This window comes from Pseudochaenichthys georgianus, chromosome 12, assembly GCF_902827115.2.
Source record: "Pseudochaenichthys georgianus chromosome 12, fPseGeo1.2, whole genome shotgun sequence".
Taxonomy (NCBI): domain Eukaryota; kingdom Metazoa; phylum Chordata; class Actinopteri; order Perciformes; family Channichthyidae; genus Pseudochaenichthys; species Pseudochaenichthys georgianus.
The window spans coordinates 23,278,035-23,303,258 of record NC_047514.1 but is presented as its reverse complement, the minus strand read 5'-3'; the positions used below and the strand labels follow the sequence as shown (position 1 = coordinate 23,303,258).

General features: G+C 42.0%; 1 protein-coding gene across 1 annotated transcript in view; it reads left to right on the top strand.

Annotated features, from left to right (window-relative positions):
* The window catches only part of lamc3 (laminin, gamma 3), a 146,308-nt gene that overhangs the window by 31,079 nt on the left and 90,005 nt on the right, over nt 1–25,224 (top strand). Inside the window, exons 3-4 of the mRNA XM_034096525.2 lie at nt 2,000–2,130; nt 7,736–7,902. Of these exons, the coding sequence (XP_033952416.1) occupies nt 2,000–2,130; nt 7,736–7,902 (298 nt within the window). The remainder of the gene's footprint in view (nt 1–1,999; nt 2,131–7,735; nt 7,903–25,224) is intronic.

Below are 25,224 nucleotides of genomic sequence, written 5' to 3'. Positions count from 1 at the left end.
ACAGAAGAAGAAAGCCCCTGAGAACCAGCTCTTTTTTGAGACGACTTAGTTGGAAACTTTTACCGCAGTGCTATTTCAGGCTGAGAGATCACGCTAGGTACCTTCGGAGAGAGCCTCAGAGAGCTCAGGAGTGTCATCTCCCTCTTAAAACTAACCAATTAAGCCACTTTATTCACTGGCTGAACAGAGAACAACGCCTAACTGAATTGTTTTACATTTTAACTACTATCAAGCTAAAGAATACAAATGGTCAAAGGTTACTATACAGATTCTGCACAGGCCTATTTCACAATGTTTTTGTGTACAGTGTAATGGGAAAAAACTAATTGTACTGACAACACCGGCAATTATGCACCGTCATTGTAAGTGTCTGAAAACAACATATTAGAGATTTTGCTCGAGGATTAGGCTTTAAACACCTCGTCTAAATCAGCGAAATATTCAGCCTTGACATCGAAACTCGTTCAGATGCTTTCCGTCACTAAGGAGCCAGACTTGGTTAGAAACCATAACAAACGACTTGATCAAGTGAACTATAAAGATATAGGTTTTATTTCACTTCTTTCTATATTGTTTTCAGACACTTATAAAAATCCTTGGCAAGAACTAACAATGTGAGTGGAAGTTCATTGATGGTGCATTAATGCCTGGAAGGGTTGCATTGCAGTCTGTTGCACAGATGGCAACAGCAGCGTTCTGCTCAATACGAGACCAATACAAAGTCACTTAGACACAAATGTTGGGCAAATAGCATCTGCGTTGACCTGAGCTTCTCTTTAAAGGACTAAACAGTCCCATCTATTCTCATGCAGTTGTCAGCAGGGACTGTTTCTCCTTATGTTCTGTCGCACTTTTTTATGTGCATGTTTATGTTAACAGATGTAATATAAACCAGACTTTTGAAATCAGTCGAAGACAAGACTGGGAGTAAGGATATCTCCACTAATTTTCATCTAGTTTTCACTCATAGCCAAACATGTCTGTAGGGTGTAACCTCTTGGGAACATGTATGTCTGTATCACAGACATGCTGCTATCATGATAAAGTTACGGTCTGAATCTTTTACTACTTCATCGGCTGAAACTTTGCTCTATTTAATAGGTGTTATCTTATGGGTTTGAGCACTACAAAGACCAGCTGTAGTGCCTGGAAAAAAAACATGAATGAATGAACCCATCACATGTGTTTTCAGTCTGAAACCCATCCGCTCCAATCTCCCACTGCCACACTTCAAAGACCCCTCTGGGGACAGGCTTCAAAACTTACAGGATTTTAAAACCTCAGTTTCAAAACCAGCCAGGAAACAGAAAGTTTCTCCTCAGCTATTTGTTTTAAAGTTGGTTCTGTTACGAGGGACAGATTTCTCATGTCAATGTTGTTCTCCCTTTACCTGGCCGCACTTTTATCTTCCACCCCACTTCCTGTTAGCTTTTCTCTGTTTGTGTTATCCCTCCACACTTTCTTCTCCCACCCTGGCTTCATCCTGTCTTTACCTTTGCAGTGGGCTCAAACAGAAGAGCTTAAACCATATCAGGGATGGGAGCCTTGCCTTCCGCCATCCATTATACCCAAGTAGTGCTGCTGGTGTTGTCTCTTTTCTCATGTTTCTTTCATATTTTGGCTTTAAGTCTCCATTAATCCCCTTCGTTCTTCACCCATCTTTCTGACATTAACTCGATTTCCTACACATCATTATCTGCCCATTACATCTGCCCTTTCCCCTGCCATTACACCATCACCCCTGTCTCCTTTCCTTGATCCACCAACTATCCATTTCCACTTTTTCTTTGCCTTGCCAACTTTTCCCGTTTTATGTCCTCACACCTCTTCCTTCTCTCAACTAAAGCCCACTTTGTGTTTTTCCTCCTCGTGTCTACTTTCTTGTACCACCAAGTGTGGCAGCCACCAACACACTGACTGAAGTGGCTAACATCAAGAGCTAACATCAGTCTCAGCCTGTTGGCCCTGTTTCTTCATCCCTATCTTGTTTCTCTTCCAGGAATGGGTGACTGCCACTGACCTGCTCATCTCTTTGGACAGGCTTAACACCTTTGGAGATGAGTTCTTCAAGGACGCTAAAGTGTTGCGCTCGTACTTCTATGCCATCTCTGACTTCTCTGTGGGTGGCAGGTAAGAGACGGCAGAAAAGGCTGCATAGCCAACACACGCTTTCTTGAATGTTCAAAGTCTCTTTTAACCTTGGATTGTCGGATGCAATTGAAGTTGAGCCAAACAACAAAAGAAAACTCAAAGGCTGGTGGTGTATATATTTGTGTGCCATGGTTCTTCTATTTATTGCTCAAATAATTTATAATTTGAGCACACAGCCCTATCTATTACTAAATAAATTTATGTAATGCTATTTGGCTTTTCCAAATTAGTTTTGGAGGAAACACAACTGCTGCAGGAATACAAGGCAGACGATGCAAACATTTTAATGAGCCCAATGTTAATGTCTTTTATCTCACATATTGTTCAAGGAAGCCTCATAAAGCAATTGGTTATGGTTCGGTAACGATTATAGTTTTGGTTAAGTTTTTTCAAAGTTGGCATGTCTCAACTGGTCTCAAGGACAATTGTCAGTATTAAATAAATACCACAATCTTCTTTATTTAAATATCTTTATTCTAAACATTTTACATGAAACTACACCTAATGTTATAACGTTTTTTTCTAAATCAACTTGCCTACAGGAGCAATTTGGGATTAAGTATTTTGCCCATGGGAACTTGGACATGTAGACTGCAGCGGCTGGGGATCGAACCAATGACCCTCTTATTGGTTGACCTTTAACCCCTAATCCAACCTTGCAGTATACAGGTTTGCAGATATGCCTGAAATAATAAATCCTTCTCCTTTCAGGAGACTGGAACTTTGTAACACAAGTAATCTGTTTCGTCCCAAAGCAAGAAAAACAATCAACAACTTTACCTAAAAATAGGTATGCAAAAAACCTGCTGTCTGTCAAAATACAATTAGATGTGAATATACAATATTATCCTGCTTCCTCCTTCCACTTCTTTTGGTTTATTACTCAAAGTAATGAGAGAATAAGGGGTGCCAAGGATCAGGCTGCACCTTGGCATCTCACATAGAAGTGGACGATTAAATAGTCGAGATGAAGCCTTCACACTGAATATAAATCTGATCTGACACATGTCATAAACACTTAGGATCACTGCAGTGACAGGACAAGTTACCCACCAGTGCCACAGCACCTGGGGAAGAGACTCACATGACAACACGCTAGCCTTGTGCTTTCTGAATGAGTAAACAAGGCTTTACACCTCAGTGCTACACCTCGCCAAGTCCCGCTCACAGAAGCTGTGAAAGACTCCTCGTCATTAATACAGAATATCAATAACCCAAGGTGGACTGCTGTCAGAAGAGATGGGCTAGAGTTCAAGTGGAGACAATCCATATAAGGAATGCTGGCAATGCATTTGCTTTTAAATATATTTTTATTGGCATTTCTTTATTTTTCAGCAAAATACATTACCGAAATGTATAACCCCCCAAAGAACAAGAAATACAAATAAATGAATACAATAAAGTTACAATTACAAAAAAATTATTAAATTAATAACGTAAAAAATATACATATACATTGAATAATAATTCAAAAGAGAAAACTGCAAATAACATAAATGTAAAAAAATGATGTAATAGAATGTGAAATTGTCAAAAGGTTAAAACAGTTACATCATATCCAATCATATCTTGCCTATTAATTGACGAGGTCGTATCTAGTTCTGTTCCAAACAATGAATTTCCCCCATAATTTATAGAAGGTATTAGACTTTCCCTTCATAGCATAGGTTGATTTCTCTAAGGCCAGACAATGAGAGAGGTTTTTTGGTAATGCATATTTTCATTCTAACATACAGACTTAACGTCTTTTGAACTGCACATATGCTGCCTGCTCATGTCACCTCCCTCCCTTGATATTCAGTCAGAGTGATCACAGAGCAGCTCACGTCTCCTCCAGCAGAAACAGAAATAACTGGGTCTGAGCCTCAGGCAAGCATGCGTCTGGATCCTCGACAGCTGGCTAAATTTGACAGAGCCTGCCACTCAGCGACAAGTCCCCGTCCCATATCACAGGCACTTTATAAAACCTGACGACAGTGCCAGGAAGTATTACACACAGGAGGGCGTAGCTGGAAATAATAGGCTTTCCAAAAGCAGGGAGAAGAAAAGGCAGCAGATATATCTTGTTTGGAAAATGTACTTATTAAATCATGTTTATCTCATGATTATTTGTTCAATTTTGATCATTAAAAACATACATATATTTAAAGATACACACACATTAAAAAAAGTGTATAGTCAAACGTCACAAAACTACAGATTAACAAACATGTATGACAGTTTTAAAAGATGAATTAAATTACAATAAAAACAATGAAAAGACAAGATAGAACATGAAATACAAATAAAATAGATACAAATGAAACGAGATGAATCACAACAGAAAGACAATAAAAATACAATAAGAACTATCAAATAAAATACCGTAAATGTAGTACTCAGGAGGACAAACATATAATCTCTTTCTTTAAAGGAGTCTTCAGCACACCCTTAACAGTTTGGATAATGTCTGCCTCCCTAAAGCCCCTGTCACACTGTCCCGAAGTCGACACCCGATGGACACACGAATATGGAATTCTGAATTTCGCACGAAGATGGCCCCGAACCACACACGAAGGCAACATTTACATTACATTTAAGACATACAACTGCAACGAAAGTAACACAAACAATTATGTTAAAGTACTATGATACTGTACTGATATCTTCAGACTTTGTTCTTCACTTTATCCGTCTTTATATGTAGAAGATATTACGTTTTCTCCGTCATGTTGTTTCCATAACAACTTCCTGTCAACTCTCCTTCAAAATAATATATGATATCCTTTTCAGTTTCACAGAACACAAATTGGGTTATTTACATAATATGTTTACATGATTTTGTTGTGCAATAAAACAACCCGATGGACACACGATAAAGGAAATGTTCAAATTCGGCTGTGATCGTAACAACATCGGGCCGTTCGTCAGGGCATCTCAAGCCATCGTATGACCGCCGGTGGAGTTTCTCAGACTCCGGCAGCAACTTCGTGAGCGGTGGCAAAATCTTTGGCATGCCAAAAAATTGCCGAAGGACCTTGAGAAGGTTCATTTTCGTGTTGAATTTGTGTGTCAATTTTGCCCTCTTGTTATCATCGGTGCCATCGGGCATTCGCCCCGATCAGAGTGAGGGCGAATGCACCGATGATAACACGAAGATGACACGACTTGACAAGATGCCCTCACGAGTGCCTTACGAAGTTCCCGCTCACGAAGTTGCTGCCGGAGCCTGAGAAACTCCACCAGCGGTCATACGATGGCTTAAGATGCCCTCACGAATGGCCACGACGCTGAAGTTGGCTTCCGATTCAGAGCATCCGATTCGGCAGTTAAGGGGAAAGTTAAGGGAGATTTAATTTACAGCGCTGAGCGAACAATCCTCTGTGTTTGAACCTCTTAAATCGCTGCACAGCAGATTTATTTGGACTGGATTATCCTAGAGAGGCTAAAGATTCTTTATAACACAGTTTGAGATTTGTGAAACCTTTATTTTATTTGTGAAAATTAAAAAAGGGAGATTTCAGTGCTTTTTTCGCATCTTCACCACATTAGACCAGGTCCTGATCTAAAACCACTAGACCTAGACTCATCAAATCTGGACTGGATTATCCCAGAGGGTCTAAAGATTGTTTATAACACAGTTTTAGATTTGTGAAATATTTATTCTATTTGTGAAAATACAAACACAGGTGGAAGGCTGAGGTTGCTGCAGCAGGACAGGATCAGGATCAGAAAGTGAACCTCCCAGCTGGGCAAGCCTTTATGCCTTCTTGAGGCTCCGCCTCTAGATGGGCGGGCACAAACAGGACGACACTCCCAGTACCTGCCAGAGGACAGCAAGGCAGGGAGCACAGACAGGCAGAAGGGGGGAGGGGTCGTCACAACATGTTCTTTTGTTTTGTTTTATTGTTCTGTGTTTTTATTTATTTAAGTATTCCAGTAATGTATGTTGCATGTTTTAATTTGATTGTATTTACTTGTTTAAATGAAATTTGTTTTAGGTTCACTTATAAATTCTGTCCAGGGACAACAGATGAAAAATAGCCTCTTGGCTAACTCTGGCACATTTACAGGAATGTTAATTAATGTGCACTGTCCCTGTTAAACAAATGAATACATAAAAATAAGTGTATGCTCCTCATTTAGGTGATAATTCTTTATCTACAAAGTTTTCGTATCTTAAATACTGTTTCATAGCAAACAAAAAAATGAAAGAGATGTTAAAGGAATTCAGGTTCATGAGATAAAGGAAAAGGCTAACCTTCAGTCTTTCATCCACTTTGAACAGCTTCTGCTGCTTTGTCCTAAAGCAAAATATGAATAGCAATTATTTTTCTAAGAGAGAAGACAGGATTACAATGAACCAACTTTCTCATACCATTGTTACCAAAGTGTTATTTCTAAACTTGCAATGTTTTTCACATTCCAAGCAATCCTAGTACTCATGACATACTGTAATTAGGCAAACAAAGCTTGTTGCTTAAAGTAAACTTGAACAATGCTAGTTATAGACTATATTTAATTTCCTGTTGAAATGTTTTGCCTGCAACTGTAAATACATTACTGTAAGTTTATATAAGTATAGGCTACCTACTTATCTGTTGAATTTTTATTTGCAACAAAAATGTATAATACATTTGAGAAGTAAATACTTTATTCTTCCTTAATTAGCTGTCCATACTTACCCGATTTGATGAGTGTAGGTCTAGTGGTTTCAGATCAGGACCTGGTCTAATGTAGTCTACAAAAAAGCACTGAAATCTCCCTTGTTTGTATTTTCACAAATAGAATAAAGGTTTCACAAATCTGAAACTGTGTTATAAAGAATCTTTAGCCTCCGTGGGATAATCCAGTCCAGATTTGATGAGTCTAGGTATGGTGGTTTTAGATCAGGACCTGGTCTAATGTGGTCTACATGTAAAAAAAAAAAAAGCACTGAAATCTCCCTTGTTTGTGTTTTCACAAATAGAATAAAGGTTTCACAAATCTGAAACTGTGTTATAAAGAATCTTTAGACCCTCTGGGATAATCCAGTCCAAATAAATCGCCTATGCAGCGATTTAAGAGGTTCAAACACGGAGGATTGTTTGCTCAGCACTGTAAATTAAATGTCCCTTAACTTTCCCCTTAACTGCCTAATCGGATGCTCTGAATCGGAAGCCAACTTCAGCGTCGTCGAATGGCCCGATGTTGCTACGATCACAGCCGAATTTGAACATTTCCTTTATCGTGTGTCCATCGGGTGTCAATTTCGGAACAGTGTGACAGGGGCTTAATACAAATAAATATAAACATAGGAGTTCATAGATACACATTAACACAAACGCCAGAGTTCCATGCTTCTTGCTGTTACTATTACACAGTGTATAGCACTGAGTGGAGTTTTGAATAGTAATGTTTCTGAATGGAACTGAACACGCCACCTCATCTGAAGCCATATTATAACTGTTAAAGATGAGGAAGTGAAAACTCACCATGGAAATCCCTTCTCACTTTCCCCTCTCCACTGACTGTGTGTTTCTACTCAGTCAGTGAGGAGAGTCAGAGACAGAGCAAAGTTGTTACTCATCCCTTCAACATAGCTATCTGTCTGTGTATCCCTCAGATGTAAATGTAACGGTCACGCCAGCGAGTGTTTTGAGGGGGAACACGGGGGGCTGGTGTGTGCCTGCCAGCATCACACGGCGGGAGATGACTGCCAGAGATGTCACCCCTTTTACCAGGACAGACCCTGGGCCAGGGCCACGGGGGACTCTGCCAACGAGTGTCTGAGTGAGTAGCTGCTTCGGGACCTCCGACACACACACAGCGGGGAGAACCTCTCGTGCAGCTTCTGCATTTGCTGCATGATAGAGTAGGTACTATACAACAGCATGGCAATGTTTTCATAGCAGTTGAAAGGTAGGGTTCTTATAATGCTGTAAATTGAATGGTTTGTTATTATGTTGAATAGAGCTTCAACAGCATTTGTTGCACAATATACCAAAAACTAAAAACGTATCTTAGTAACTCTGCCTTTGAAAAAAAGTTCGCTATAAACACACACTGTGAGTTGAGTGTAAGGCAAAGCACTTGCCTTGTTAATAGGTGCTATATAAATGAACTTGTCTTGCCTACAGTATAAGCCAGTGTATTAGTATCTGAAGAGAATGACAGTTTTAATAAGAACCGTACTGTTATGAACCGAGATACAGGACGCAGGACCCAAAAGCAGGATTCGGAGACAGATGTCCAAAAATAGAATGTTCTTTAATCACAAACTAAATCGTACTTTCACAAAAAATAGAAAGTAGATAAAAAGCCAAAACAAAGTTGTACAGCAACACAAAAACTCACTTGACAAAAGGTCTAAATCTCAAGGTAGGTATCAGGAGTCAAAAGGCCTGGGTGCTCCCGACATGAAACATAACGAACTGACAAAGGAACAAAGAAACACCAGGGCTATATAATGGTGAGGGGGATGGGCACAGGTGAAAACAATCAGGGCAGGGCCAAGCAATCTCACGGGCGGGAAACACACAAAGGCAGGAACTGTGGGATCTGAAATGACAGGAAAGATTACTTTCAAAATAAAAACATAACTAAACCTAACATATCTATCGAGTCACAACATTACCCCCCCCCCTCTAGGGACGTCTCCTGACGGCCCAGGCAGATTAGGATGTTGCCTGTCGAAATCCCTGATCAACTCCTGATCCACAACGTAGCGAGACGGGATCCACATCCTATTCTCTGCGCCATAGCCTTTCCAGTCAACGAGGAACTGCCTGCCACGTCCCCTTCTCCGGACTGCCAGCAGTTTCTTGACTGTATAAACAAGGCCACCATCAACCATTCTGGGGGGTGGCGGAGGTTTAGTTGCGGGCACCAAACTGCTTTCCTTGACAGGCTTGATCTTCCCAACGTGGAATGTAGGGTGGACCCGCAGGGACCTGGGGAGTCGCAGGCGCACAGACACAGGGTTCACGATCTTCGTTATTGGAAAGGGACCAACAAACCTGGGGGCTAATTTTCTTGAAGCGACATGGAGGGGTAGATCTTTGTGGACAACCACACCTTCTGCCCAGGCTGGTACACTGGAGCTGGCCGGCGGTGTCGGTCAGCCCCCCTTTTCATTGAAGAAGAACTCCTTAGAAGGGTTCGACGGGCAGCCGCCCAGATGCAATGGCAACGTCTGACCAGGGCATGTGCAGACGGGACCAAGACCTCCTTTTCAGTCCCAGCAAACACAGGTGGTTGGTAGCCAAAGACGCACTGGAAGGGAGTCATACCAGTGGCAGAGGTAGGAAGAGAAGTGTGGGCGTATTCCACCCAGGTTAGATGCTTGCTCCATGATGAGGGATTCTGAGCCACCAAGCACCTCAGACATGTCTCCAACACTTGATTTAATCTCTCCGTTGGACTGGGGGTGATACCCAGAGGAGAGGCTAGCGGTGGCTCCAATGAGACTGCAGAACTCCTTCCAGAACTTGGAAACAAACTGTGGGCCCCGGTCTGACACAATATCCCTGGGAAATCCATGTATCCGGAACACATTGACCATCATAATTTCCGCCGTTTCCTTGGCCGAGGGTAGCTTGGTCAATGGAATAAAATGAGTCATTTTCGAAAAACGATCTACCACTGTTAGTACAGTGGTATTGCCTTGAGACACCGGGAGTCCAGTAACAAAGTCCATGGATATGTCAGACCAGGGCCATTGGGGAATGGGCAACGGCTGCAGCAACCCAGCCCGAGGTATGGAAGAGATTTTGCTGCAAGCACAAACAGGACAGGCATTCACATATTCACCAACATCTTTAGCCATGGACGGCCACCAGAAACGCTGCTTAAGTGCGAACATGGTTCCTCTAATCCCAGGATGACAAGTGAGCAAGGACGTGTGAGCCCAGTGAATGATCTTGGAGCGTAAGGGCACTGTAACAAACAGCCTATTAGGCGGACACTCACTAGGTGCTGGACTCTCAACATTTGCTTGCTGCACCTCTATCTGTAACTATCTGCCAAGTTACCGCTCCTACCACACGGTTCAGTGGTAGGATGGGTTCTGGTTCCTTGGCAGCAGGCTCAGGGTCAAACAGACGGGACAAGGCATCTGGCTTGGTGTTCTGGGAGCCAGGTCTAAATGACAAGGTAAAATCAAAACGACTGAAAAAAAGTGTCCATCTAGCCTGGCCTGAATTCAGTCTCTTAGCCTTTTTCATGTATTCGAGGTTCTTATGGTCTGTCCATACCAGGAACGGCTGAGCGGCCCCCTCTAGCCAATGTCTCCACTCCTCCAAGGCTTGTTTCACTGCCAGTAGTTCACGATTGCCCACGTCGTAGTTCCTTTCCGCTGAGGACAACTTACGGGAGAGAAAAGCACTGGGATGGAGCTTATTATCCTTTCCAGCCCGCTGAGAGAGAACTGCCCCCACACCGAGGTTAGAGGCATCCACCTCTACCACGAACTGTCGAAGTGGATCTGGGATGGTGAGGATGGGAGCAGAGGTGAACATCTCCTTTAGAGCTTGAAAAGCATTAGCAGCTTTGGAGTTCCATTCAAATGGGACATGAGGAGAGGCAAGTACATGTAGCGGGGAAGCAATAGAACTGAACTTTCTGATGAAACATCTATAAAAATGTGCAAACCCCAGAAACTGCTGTAGTTTTTTCCTGTTGACAGGAACTGGCCACTCGGCCACGGCACTGACCTTGGCAGGGTCCATCTTTAGTTGACCGGAGGCAATGATGAAACCCAGAAACGATGTGGTTTGGACATGGAAATCGCACTTCTCTGCTTTAACATAAAGTTGGTTCTGTAGCAGGCGGTCGAGGACTTGACGGACATGCTGCTGGTGGGTTATGTTGTCAGGAGAAAAAATCAAAATGTCATCAAGATATACAAACAAACGTATTCAGGAAGTCCCCCAACACCTCATTTATGAGGGCCTGCAATACTGCCGGTGCGTTTGTCAAGCCAAAAGGCATCACTAGGTACTCATAGTGTCCACTAGGTGTGTTAAATCCAGTCTTCCATTCGTCCCCCTCCCTGATTCTCACCAAATGATAAGCATTCCTTAAATCCAGTTTGGTGAAAATGTTGGCGTCTTGCAAAAGTTCAAAGGCGGAGGAGATGAGTGGGAGAGGGTACCTGTTTTTGATGGTGATTGCGTTCAGAGGGCTGTAGTCTATACAGGGCCGGAGTGATCCATCTTTTTTGTCTACGAAAAAGAAGCCCGCTCCCGCCGGTGACGAGGAAGGGCGAATGAGTCCGGCCTGCAAGGAGGTCTCAATATAATTGTTCATGGCCTCCCTTTCGGGTCCGGAAAGAGAGTAGAGGCGACACTTGGGAATGGGGGAGCCAGGTACCAAGTTCATTGCACAGTCATTAGGCCTATGTGGTGGCAGGGCAGTGGCTCGGGCTTTACTAAAAACCTCCTTTAGGTCCCAATAGCAACTGGGCACCTTGGACTTGTCAGGGAAATCTTGCTCCTGTACTTGGATAGCCTCAGTCATTTCTGTACATGCAATCCTTCTAGCATGGGGAGTGTTGTCACCAGTCTTATTGTCTCTCAAACAGAAATGCTTGCAGTCCTCTCCCCATCCCTTAACTCTCCCAGATCTCCAGTCTATGTGTGGGTTGTGCTTGACTAACCATGGGTAACCAAGAATAAGTGGATGCTGAGCAGAGTCAAATAAATGGAAAGTCATGTGTTCAGTATGTGTTGCATTTACGGTTACTTCAATGGGCATAGTACAGTGGGTAACGGTAAACAATAACCGACCATCCAGAGCAGAGGCCTTTAACGGTTGCGTCAAAGGAATTACCCCACAGTTCCACAGTTCCACTTCTTGGCCAACCCCCAATCCATTAAACGTTCATCTGCACCAGAGTCTATGAGAACCCCCTGAGTTAAAACATGTCTGTCTATTTTTACTTGTACCTGTGTCAAGGTACGAGGAGGGAATCCAGATGACAGTCGGCTCACCAGGGTCCTCCTCGTCCCTGATGAGCCCGATCTTTTGCTGTACAAGAAGCCAGGAGGTGCCCCTGCTCCCCACAGTAAAAACACCTGCCCTCCTGAATGCGCCGAAGACGTTCCTCCGGAGTCAACTTAGCCCGACCCGACTGCATGGGCTCCTCTGAGACACTAGGGAGCACTCTTCTCTCAGGAGGAGTATTGGCAGGAGGTCTCCAGGCGGGACGATGGCTTGGTGTGTCCCCTTGGTGTCGAGGCAGACGTGCCACACTCTTGAACCTTTCTTTTTGTCTTTCGGCCAGTCTATTGTCTATTCGAACTGCCAGTGCAATGACAGAATCCAAGTCTTCTGGGAGGTCCAAAGGTATTAACTGGTCTTTAATGGAATCCGAAAGACCAGACAAAAAGGCGTCGAGCAGTGCTGCAGAATTCCAGCCACTATCTGCTGCAAGGGTCCTGAACTCAATGGCATAGTCCGATACTCTGCGCTGACTCTGCTTAATCGGCATCATTGCTCTGGCTGCCTCCCTTCCAGGAGCTGTGTGATTAAACACCTTGGTGAGAGTGTCTGTAAATACATCCAGAGAATTACAGGTAGATGAATCTCTCGCCCATTCGGACGTAGCCCAGGCCGCTGCTCTCCCCGTTAAGTGGCTCACCATGAAGGCCACTTTAGAGTGATCAGTGGGGAATGCAGCAGGGTTATATTTATAATGGAGATCACAATGAACAATGAAAGGGCGGCAGTCACCGTAATCTCCGGAGAATCGCTCTGGAGATGCCAGACGAGGCGGTGGAGCATGGAGTGGCACATGGTCAGCTGGAACAATTGGTGTGTGAGCAACAGCAGGGTGCTGAGGGGATGAACCAGCTTCCAGGTGAGCGAGGACACGGTGCAGCTGTTCGGCAAGGTGATTCACCTGAGTATTGACGGAGGCTTGAACATTTTCCTGACGGCCAGTCAGTTCCCTCACCCCCAGGTTGATGGCGCCCAGCTGCTCCTCATGCTGGTGTAGTCTTGTTCCTTGAGCTCGCAGAGCTATCTTCACTGTCTCTGAATCCGCTGGGTCCATATTTTGGTCAGTTCGTACTGTTATGAACCGAGACACAGGACGCAGGACCCAAAAGCAGGATTCGGAGACAGATGTCCAAAAATAGAATGTTCTTTAATCACAAACTAAATCGTACTTTCACAAAAAATAGAAAGTAGATAAAAAGCCAAAACAAAGTTGTACAGCAACACAAAAACTCACTTGACAAAAGGTCTAAATCTCAAGGTAGGTATCAGGAGTCAAAAGGCCTGGGTGCTCACGACATGAAACATAACGAACTGACAAAGGAACAAAGAAACACCAGGGCTATATATAGGTGAGGGGGATGGGCACAGGTGAAAACAATCAGGGCAGGGCCAAGCAATCTCACGGGCGGGAAACACACAAAGGCAGGAACTGTGGGATCTGGAATGACAGGAAAGATTACTTTCAAAATAAAAACATAACTAAACCTAACATATCTGTCGAGTCACAACACGTACTTATAATTTGCTTGGAAGTGTATGTGTGCTTCCGCTCCTGCAGGCATACTCGGCAAGCCAAACAGGGCTGTTTTTCTCCTGTATGCATGCTGCAGATAAAAGTGACTAATGGCACATAATGAGGCGCTAAAACACTTGAGCCAACAGTGTTGAGTTGCACCTATACGAATGAAGATAATGACATTTCAACTGTTTTGCTCGCATCTTGTTAATTGCAGCTGCGACACCTAAGAGCTTCACTCTTTCACTTGGTACTTTTCACAATAAAAGCCCTAGACATATACAGCACACTGCGATGTGTTTTGTCTGAGGGAACTTTAATTGACAGTACATTTCGCACTTATCTCTGCTAGGCTGCTACCTGTTATAGGCAGCAGTGTGTCATGTGGATGTGAACGTGTACAAATCTGTTCTTAATTAAAAGTTGTTCTATTCCTTGTTGGAACTTAACTTGTTCGAACCATAGACTGTATGGTTCAAACACAATACGTTACAATAATTAACTCCTGTTGCATTATGGCTTCGTGTCCATCCTCTACTGTCTTGCATATTTACAAACAAAGTAATACAAATAATTCTGAATCAAAGTGAATTAGCTGAAGTGTATAAGTACTGGCTCCTTCGTATGCACATCATGTTTGCAGGCATCCCCACTTCATCGCGTCTTTATATATGAATTAGTGTTATTATTGTTATAATCAGCTTTAGCTCATCACACTGCATGTTAACTGAATGCTTTTGGGGAGCAATTGTATTTGGCTGAAATAGTGTTTTGATTTTGTATTGTTGCTGAATTCCATTAAGCAGCAAGCTTGTTTTAATTACTATTCGTGGTTCCAAGCAGATGGCGTCTTGAATGAGAACTGCACCCAACTTAATCAATGTGGTATATTCATAAATAAACACAAACCATGTAAAGGAGAGACAGAATGTGGAAACGTAATAATAAATGCTCAATGTAAGTGCATATCTCTTTCTTGCACAAAACTCATTAGTTAGTAACAGCCATGATAATATTTTCTCTCCCTGACATAGATGTATGTGCATTTGATTTGCAGCCGTGAAATGAAATACAATAAATGCAACAAGTAGTAAGATATTAAAGTTGTTTTTATGTTTCAAGGGTTACTGTTATATCATCCATTGTGGGCCAAGGTCAGAAAGGTTTTCCATTACTAAAATCTCAACAAAAAACACATTTTGGACAGTTTAAAAAATCTTCTAACAAAGGATAACAATATTTCAATATCACCTAAACAACCAGAGTATAAATATGAATTAACATTACTTGTTTTGTACCCAAGTCGTTCATAAAATGATCTAATAATATACCGTACTTTTCGGTCTATAAGCCGCGACTTTTCCCCCCATTTTTTTTGTACAGCTAACGGCCACTAGGGAACCTCCTAAATCTATGGATTTTACAGGTAAAATTAACCACCGTTAACACTATGGGCTCTATGACCGGTCCGCGCCCGCCACCTTTAAGCGGCGGGCTCCAGCCAAGCCCCCAGGAAGTGCGCCGGACTCAGATGAGAATATTCGTGCTGGCCAAACGGCGGTACTACACTTCCGTTTGGTTGCCAGGCCCGGAAACACTTTTTCCCATTGACTTACATGGGGAAAGAGTGGTCTGTAAATCGTTGGATAATTTTTTTTAAACTAAATAAACTACCCAGTATGAACGTTTGTATAGCCCTTATTAAAAACATTCGTTCCTCAAGTTGTAAAAATGTGCTAATAACGTTATTCTGAGAGTTATTTCCCTCGGCATTATGAACGTGCATCTAACCCACGGGACCGCGCTGCCCGGCACGTTCATGTTACGTGTTCAGCACTACATGAGTTTCTCTTTACCCATGGATGCACAATAACAACGGACCCATATCGCCTTACTGCCAGCCCACGGAGCTGTAATAATGGATATATTGCACATGTTTGCTGTAATTCATCATTTGTAAAATATTATACTACATGGGCTGTATGATTAAATCTTGTACCGTAAATGTTGTATTAAATAAAGTTAATATTACCGACGTAAATTAACGTTCCTGTAGCTTCTTATTGCACTAACAAGCTTATTGCACTGTATATATATATATCGAGGGGTGAGAACCAGAGGGGCGTAAATGACATTTTACCAACTTTACAGGAGAGCCAAAACAAAAAACTACCATACTTTGTCTTGACTTTGTTTATTAAATTCAATCTTTAATATGAAAACTTCATAAACATGTGGATGACAATATACTTAATGAACAATATTTTGACTTTCATTAAAAAAAATATTCTTCTATCTTTTTTTTATTCGGAAGAAAGTCACATGCGCCTTTTTGGAACTAAGATTTTATCTCATATAAACTAAGAAAAAGGGCGTATCTGATCAAAATAGGAAAAAGGCTTTACATTTATGAGTTCAAAAGTAACAGTAATCAATTGTTATAATAACAATATTATATGAAAATATCCTTATATCATATTAGTTGATTGAATGTAATTATTAAAAAAAAAAAACAATAACCATTTTGCCAAATAGTTCATTGTTTAGCCATTTCCCCAAATAACCAATTGAAAATAGGCTACAGAGTCCATTGTGATCATATCAAATATCAATATCACATTAGTTCACTAAATAACAATACATTACATTAAACCTGGCCTAATAACTGTTTGGCAAATCAAAAACTACTTTAGAACATTGTATAGCAATTATATACGACAACAGCATATTTCATGCAGATCATGTACGTTTCAGATTGATTTGAAAGGACATAGTCTACTCTGCCTGAATGACTTGCAAAGACTGGTATAGTCCACTTAGGAGTGAGGGATACTCCCATTTGTGTGAGTACGTCTTTCTTTTTCACAGCAGTGATCCCAGGTGGACCTGTGTGCATCTTCTTTGGTTCAATTGCATGAGCACCTCTGGTCTCCTGCTTTCCAACTTGCAGCTTGGTTGTACAGCTCATATTTGAACTGAGTCCTTTTCGGATCCTCTTTTGTGTAGCACAGGCACAGCCATTTCATTTTCTGCCAACTAACTGTTTGTCCCTCTGTGTTTTTGGTTCTGTTTCGGACTGTTTCGGACTGTGCAATTAATCGTATTTTAATCTCGATTACGATTTTGGCTTGCAACGAGGTCCACAAATTCCCCGCAGCGAGGCCCCCCCCCGCCCCCCTGTTGACAGTTCACAAGCGTGCCCGCTCGACTTCATCCACCATATCACAGTCATCAATTAAGGACGCGCTTTACAGTGCCACGGCCTACTCAACCAGCTCGCAAGGACACAAAGATATAACACATGCCATCACATTCTACATAGCTAAAGTCATGTGCCCAGTTAGCACGGTTAGCAACCAGGGGTTTAAGCAACTGGCTAGTGGCTAACACTATGGACAAGCGTTACGCCATGCCATCTCGGCATCATTTCACCAGATCTGCACTGCCTGCCCTATATGACAAATGCCGTGGGGAATTTAAAAAAGATGTGGCTTTAGCTGAATACTTTGCAGTTGAGTTATACTTAAAGTTCAGGGTAATCAACTGTTAAAAAGATACTGTTCACATTTTTTTTTTTTTTTTTTAAGTTCAATATGTTTTCAAAGTCAATGAATAATCGTATTTAATAATCGTGATATCAATATTGACCAACATAATCGTGATTATGATTTTTGCCATAATCGAGCAGCGTGTTGTGAGAAGGACTTGAAATCCAGAAAGTCACTGTGCCCAAGCTCAATCACCTTCTATGGCATGTTCCTCCTTGCCATCCTCACAACAGTATAGTACCCCTCCGAACTGTACACAGGCCCTTTTTTTCTGTCGGTCTCAATGGCTGCATGAATACTGTCACATTCCGTCTTGCTGTGTCCAGACTCCATGAATGGAGATGGGCAAGTTGTTGACTGCATGGAGACACATGGCACTAAAACCAGCATTCCTGTTCTGCCCACCACATGTGTCAGAGTACAGCACCACATGCTCAGTACCTGAAAGAGTTGACAGATACTGGAACATGCGTGCTGATCTCTGATGGGTTGAATTCTCTGTTGAAGATGGATCTGTAGAAACTAAGTTTCCTTTGTCATTCAGCATTGACTTTGAATCCTGGATTATTTCATTCTCTTCATCAAGCTCTTCTGCATCTTGAAATAAGCTTAGTAACACTCAGGGGCGGCGGGTGCTGTAGGCTAGGGAAGGCTAAGCCTTCCCAAATATGTGTGTCACTGTATCCTGGTAAAATAAAAATATAATGTATAATGTTTGTGTCTTTGACATTAGCACTGCTATGCAGCCACCTGTGCCCTGTACTACGAAGCCAGTTCAAACCCTGGATATGTTTGAGTTATCTAAACTAACCCTAACAAACGAGATCTCGACGCTGGTTAATATCAAGTCGCCAGGGCTTCTCTCACCAGCTGAGAGCGCGTTCACGTGAAAGGGGTGGGGTTAGCAACATTTGACCAATCACAAACAGGGACAAGTGTACTGACAGCACAGCGTCATACTTCATTAATGAAAAGTAAACTAATATTAGACAAATATGAACTTTATAGTTCATATTTGTCTAATATTAGTCATCCATGACTTAAACATAATAATCCAGGATACAAGCCACCTGCAAGGTGAATACAGAACAACTGGTTAAAAAATAAATAGTGTTTGAAAGCGTAACAGTTTTATGATATCACTGCTAAGACACGAGTGGATCTGACTTTAATTACATTTGAGTTGAGTGTTTCGTCAACCTAATGTGTTGCTTAAAATAATACTTCTGCATACAGTATGTGACACTGTGAGTGTTGCACGGCCAGATACGGCTCAGCTGACTCAGATAAGGAGATAATATAGGCTATGATATTATATGATCGATGATCTGATTGAATGTGATATGATCAGATCAGATAGCAACTCTCATAGGAATGAATGAGGCTCCGCCTCCCACGCTGTATCCAGTTCTTATTATACATCCATGGCTCCAGCAGGAAAAGCTGGAGGCCGGAAAGAGTGAGACAGGTAGCGCGCCAAAGTAAAAGTGGAACCGAGAGACAGAACGAGATCAAGACAGACGGACTATTTAGCTGCTGCGGCTTATATGCAGGTGCGCTTTATAGTCCGAAAAGTACGGTACCTAGTTTGGCATTTTATATTGGGGGAAATAAGCCTTTCATGCTTCTGTAGCTTAGGCAAGGCAAGTTTATTTATATAGCACTTTTCAACACAAGGCAATTCAAAGTGCTCAAGAAAATGGCATTTCAAATCAGTCATTAAAAAGAAAAGCTAATAAATAAACATTAAAAGAAAAAATACATGGATAAAAGTTACAGTGCAGTCTAAGATGTGAATAGTTCAATTAAAAGCAGCGACAAAAAGAAAAGTCTTCAGTCTGGATTTAAAAGTAGTCAGAGTTGCAGCGGACCTGCAGGTTTCTGGGAGTTTGTTCCAGATATCTGGAGCATCATAACTGAACGCTGCTTCTCCATGTTTAGTCCTGACTCTGGGGACAGAAAGCTGACCAGTCCCTGAAGACCTGAGAGATCTGGATGGTTCATCATTTAGCAGGAGGTCAGAAATGTATTTTGGGCCTAAACCATTCAGTGCTTTCTAAACCAGCAGCAGTATTTTGAAATCTATTCTTTGACACACAGGAAGCCAGTGTAAAGACTTCAGAGCAGGAGTGATGTGATCCACTTTCTTAGTGTTAGTGAGGACTCGAGCAGCGCAACCTTAAGACGATGTATTGCTTGGTATGCTGTAAAAATGGACTACAGTTGCTGTTATTTTGTCCACGTTTTACTACAGAGGGGTGAAAGTGTCATGATGGTCCCGCCCCCCCGCTGCTCCAGTAGTTATGGGAGAGATGTCTTCATGCTAACACATGCAGGCAGAGCTATCAGAGGTCTGAGGTGTGAAACATGTGTGGGCAGAGACCTTTTTGATACCCCATATTAAGTTTGGGGTTGCAGCAGCGGCACCATTTGAAGTGTGAGACTTTTTCTGCTGAATGTCATTTTAGACGATTGTGAAATAAGGTGGAAGGGATGAGGCGCTCTTTCAGAAGCCGGCTGGATTGAATAAAAGGAACACGACCTTTGGCTTTGTAGGAACTGTTCAAAAGCAGAAAATGAAAAGTCTTGCATGGCATTATTTTTTGCGCATGACTCAAATTGCTAATCTTCAATACATTTGACATGTGTGCCACTTGGTTATGAATGGATTTGGACCTAAAATAATCTATAAAAGCCATTTAGATTAACAAAGCACCAGGGGAAATGATTGTGTTTCACATACATTGTGTATTTAAAAATTACATATAAAACTATTACACAATAAGCTGAAGAATATCAGTGGCTAGAAGTCGGGAGCTTAAAGTTATGCATGCTAAATAGTGATCTTTCTAGTTCTTTTTATAATAATTTTAATTTTTTATTTAATCGTTTATTTGGCAGGGACAATAATTCCTTACATTTATTATAGCGCTTTTCCAGATGCTCAAAGCGCTTTACATATACACACTAGGGGTGTTGAAAATAATCGTTTCTACGATGCATTGCGATGCGGACGTGGACGATTCGGTCTCGATGCTGTGACGGAAGATAATCGGTTATAGAGTAGTAACGTTGCTTCCTGATTTTCCGGCCGCGGCTTTACTATAACGTTTTTTCTGTCACTTTAATATCAAATCGGTCGGTGACGCAGAGATCAGGGAACATACGTGACAGCGGCACAGCAACACTGAGCAGTCTGCTTTATCCACCAACACAAGAACACCAGTCCAGAACCGACAACAGCAGGACCCGCTCTGAATCACTCCGTGCATGTCGCTGCGGCTCAGAGACACAGGGAGGGATTTATGTTTTTCAAAAATAATCGCGTTACAATCATGTCAGGTTTTTGGTGGATTTAATTAAGTCTTGGATTGCAAAGTATGAATGTCCTCTAGCAATTTGCAGACGATATATACGTGTGTAAAGTTTGTGAAGGCAGGAGGAAAAAAGCTTCCGCGATCACCGTCTCCTCTCCGTTACTCCAAGCCCCGCCCCCTCCCTGAAAATAATGAGTGACAGGCTGATAGTGACCCGATAGAAACGTTGTTATTCACTTAATCACTGAGATATAATGAAGCTAATTTAATCTCATACATTCATGGGATTTATGTAACAGTAAGACAGAGAATGTAAGTGTGCACCCACATGCAGTATTTTTGTTTGTATATGCTGTTGTAAATACTCCTGTTGTCTGCTGTGTTCAGACTCAAGTCCTGTGTGTGATGCCACATTCAGGACATTGAGAATGGAACAACTTCACACACGGAGGCTAGACCTATACAATTCATTTATTTTGGTTTATAAATTAATGTCAAGACATTTATGTAATTGATTTCTGAAGCACTTTCTAAATAATAAAAAGAGAGTTCATATGTATTTACTGCATGTATGCATTGATGAAAAATAAGCCATGTGCAGTAATATAGAAAATTGAGGATGCAACGCATTGGTATGAATCGTGATGCACCGGGATATCGAACCGAATCGAATCGTTGACAGGATAATCGTAATCGAATCGTGAGACCAGTGAAGATGCACAGCCCTAATACACACTACACATATATCATACATGCAATGGTCATGTACTGTGGACAATTCCCACAGGAGCAAGTTCAGGTGAAGTGTCTTGCCCAAGGACACACCGGCTTTACAGACGCAGCAGCGGCGGGTTTCACCCCTTGATCTGATGATCATTGCACAGCGCACTGCGCCACACCGTCCATCTTCACGCCTCGAGGTCATCGAGGCGCTTTTACAAGTACACATTGGTATCATACATGTACTGTGGACAATACCCACAGGAGCACATCCGGGTGAAGTGTCTTGCCCAAGGACACAACGGCCTGACGCAGTGGGGCGGGAGCGGGTTTCGAACTGGAGTTCCCCAGCACTCCCCTTGATCTGATGATCAGATGCACAGACCACTGCGCCACCCGTCCCACAATGCACAGTAATGAACACTTAAAACATTCAAATGTATCAAGCGTAACAGTTCCAGATTTAGCTTTGAGCTCATTTCCATCCCTCACATAAAACATTTAAGAAAATTACATTTTACAAACATAGCAAAAACAAAACACATGATGTGAAAAAAGTGCAAAAGAGCAAGAGCAGCATCTACAAGTATTTATGACATGGTAATACAATATAGCAGCTACGACATATAAAGTGCAAGAGAGGATACAAGAGCTGCCTAAAGTGCAGTTAGCGGTGATCGCACGTCTGGTTGTTTCTCAACCATTCTTTGAGTTAACCTTTAAAGCTATTGAGAGTGGGACGATCCCGTATCTCAGCTGGGAGGCTGCTCCACAAAGAGCTTCCTTTAATTAGAGGCCATTTTGTCCAAAAGTGGTCCGTCTGCGGAGGACTTCACATTCTCCTCTGGTTTCTGACCTAGTGCAGCGTCCAGTGTGTTTTCTGTGGATGAATACCCCTAAGGGGGGGGGGGGGGCAGTCCATGTCAACATGTATAAATAAAACACATACTTTTAAAAGACTTAAATTGGTCAAAACTTAAGACATGGTGTTTCTCCAGGATGGTACAGAGGTGGTATGCATGTGGCTTTCTGTCAAACACCTTGATCGCTCTCTCGTACAGCCGTTCTCTGGGTTTCAGGAGTGGCTCAAGCAAACGACCAGTTTGTCAAATATATCATATTTCTTCTTGTAACTTCTGACACTGTTTGTCTGTATGTACGTGAATTCACTGCAGAAATATTATTCTTACAAAGCAAACCTTGCCTTAGGTATTTAACAGATATCAGAGATCAGAAGACATTCAGTGATTAGAAGGAGCTTTAAGTTCTACATCCTAAATAGTGATCTTTGTTTTTTCTTTTAATAATTGTCCTTGCAAAATATTATCATTTCTGACACCGTCTGTATTTATGTATTGCATTCACTGTGGTATTTAAAAACAATCTTCCCAAAAAAACCAGCACTGTCATTTCCAGCTTATAAATATCATTTGCATATTTTGTAAAATGCGAGAATATAGTCTGTATATCTTGTTTGACATGCCAATACAGTACATAGAACAGCTCGAATGACCGTAACTGTCATGCAGGTGTTATATCAGGCATGTGTACAAGCTGAAGCACAGTGCAGCAGCAGATCCAGATATAGTTATGTATATGGCACGCTCATGCAAAGAGAGGTAGCAGCCTATTGACAAATGCTTCACAACATCGCCTCCAATTATTGAGGCACAAAGGAGACATGTTGAAAGCTGCTGGTAAGTCCAAACGCGTGCGTTGCAATCATTTCATCTTTTTACAGTGAGCGGTATCGCTGCTTATTGCAATTTCATACAAAATGTCAAGTGTCTCTTTCAAGCAGCATTTGAGCTAATAATCTTTTAGCAGAGGGAGAATAAACTAGAACAAGATCATGACCTTTTGTGGCTCAGAAAACCGTGCAATCCAAGCATTAGAAAACAATTGTGATAAAATCTGAACTTTAGAAAATAAACACAAAGTGGCAGACAGTTAATAGACTCCCTAATGTCTGCATTGCAGTCTTTTTGCTTCCTTACCTCTTCAACAGTAAATCCTCGTTGGCACCGCATGCAGTACACCTAACTGAGAGGCTTTGCAATGTACTACTAACTACTCCAATGTGTGGTTATATAATATCATAGAAACACATTCTGGAACATCCAATTGCAGCACACTGTTTATAAAACGTGTCTCTTAGTCAGTGTGGTTTTTTTACAAGTATGCAAATAATTTGAATCAATCATCACATTTTCTAAAGATCAAATAATGTAGTTACCGGCGGCAACACACCAGGAATAGTAGACAAGCACATTCATTCTAACATGCTAAAGTAACCCCATTGTGACCCTTGATGGAAAGTGTCAGTGTAATGCTTTGGTCAATTAGGCAAATTAGCGTTGTCCTCCCACACGCTGTAACACAATCTGCTCGAGTAATGCAGCGTGGTTGCTTCATGTTTTTATTCTGTATTTATATAGAGAAAAAAACTCATCTCATTATCAAAGTAATATACATCCTGCCCACTGAGCACAGTCAATTGTGCTTATTGTACTTTAAGATAGCAGACTGCATGAGACTTCTTTTAAAAGGCAAAAAGATGAACAGCAGTGAATACCTCGCGTGGTTATTACAGCTATCTCCGCTATTGTTATTGTGTGCATCGTCGCAGCAGGTGGTAAATGGAGGCTTGAGGGGGGCTTTGTATGTAAGTCTGAGTGTTTTCATTGGTAATTCACAATCGGTCGAGGCTGTTCATCACAACTTGATATTAGACTGCTGATTTGTATGCCCGCTGTTTGCTTTGTGCTCTGAAAACTAGGTGTGGAGAAATATGCAAAGAGTATTTCTGTGTGCGTATCTGGGGTGGAATAGGGTGTCATTACCATCAAGACGCTCCCCTCTGAGGCTGAAATCATTCACAGCCCGAGCAGGCTGCTGCGGGTCGTCATGATTTCCGTTGTTTGTTTGATGCTGTCTTCGGCTTAGCCCGAGGCGGTTCCAGTAAGGAGACACTTCAAACCCTTCTTTTTGCCACTGGTTTAAGGTTGAAGGCTGCCGTCGGAGCTCGGAGACTGGGATCATGATTTGGAATATCAGCAGTACACTCATCATAATACTGCAGATTGTTATCATCTGGGCCTCCTGGTAGTACTCCCACTGTGACATGAGATGGATCTATCACACAAAATGAAGTCGAGTTTAATCTCCTCTTTTATTTTTCATTTAGTTTGATTTGTGAGAACATGTTCTGTCTTGCAATTTACAAAAACATGATCTACCACTGAACCGCAAACACCTCCGCAGAAAACATGTTGTGAAATATACTGTCGTCCAATTTACAGACAGCAGGTAGGTAGAAAATAGGCTGCCAAAATGTCAGGATGACATGTGTTGCAGTTTTTTAGAATTTATAACTAAAACAAATGTCTAAGCCAGCTAAAGAGATTTGTAAAGGGGCCCCGTTGTGCTTGTTGTGGTTCTCGGCGATGTCCCGATCACCTTTTTTTGCTCCCGATCCGATTCCGATCATTTGATTTTGACAATCTGCCGATACCGATTTTTCCCGATCCGATCTTTATGCAATGCATTAAGAGAAAACAAAGGTAACAGATAACAGCTGGTCATCCAACGCGATGAATTCAGCTATCTTGGCTGTTATTGTTGGCCTTTTCTCTGTTCTGGGGCAGTTCCTCTTTCCTTTTGAAAGTCTCTGAAAGTGTCGGTTGTTTCAGTGCCGTTACCTGAGTGGCCGCTGTGTACTCGTCGTGTTGTTGTTGGTGTTTGTTTCTCAGGTAGCGTATTAGATTGGTCGTGTTGAACGTAGCTCTGTTCTTTCCACCACACGGAACCTCTGCCAAACATTGCATCTGGCTGTTACACTGCCTTCGCTTTCAATTTTATAATACTTCCAAACTCCTGACATTGTCTCTGTCCCGACTCCCGAGTCACCAGCTGAACGTAGCCTCTCGTTAGCTTACTGCTACTATTAGACACTGCGCCCACTCTGTTGCCAGATTTCAGAGGAATAAGCAACCAGGTCTATGAAAACAAG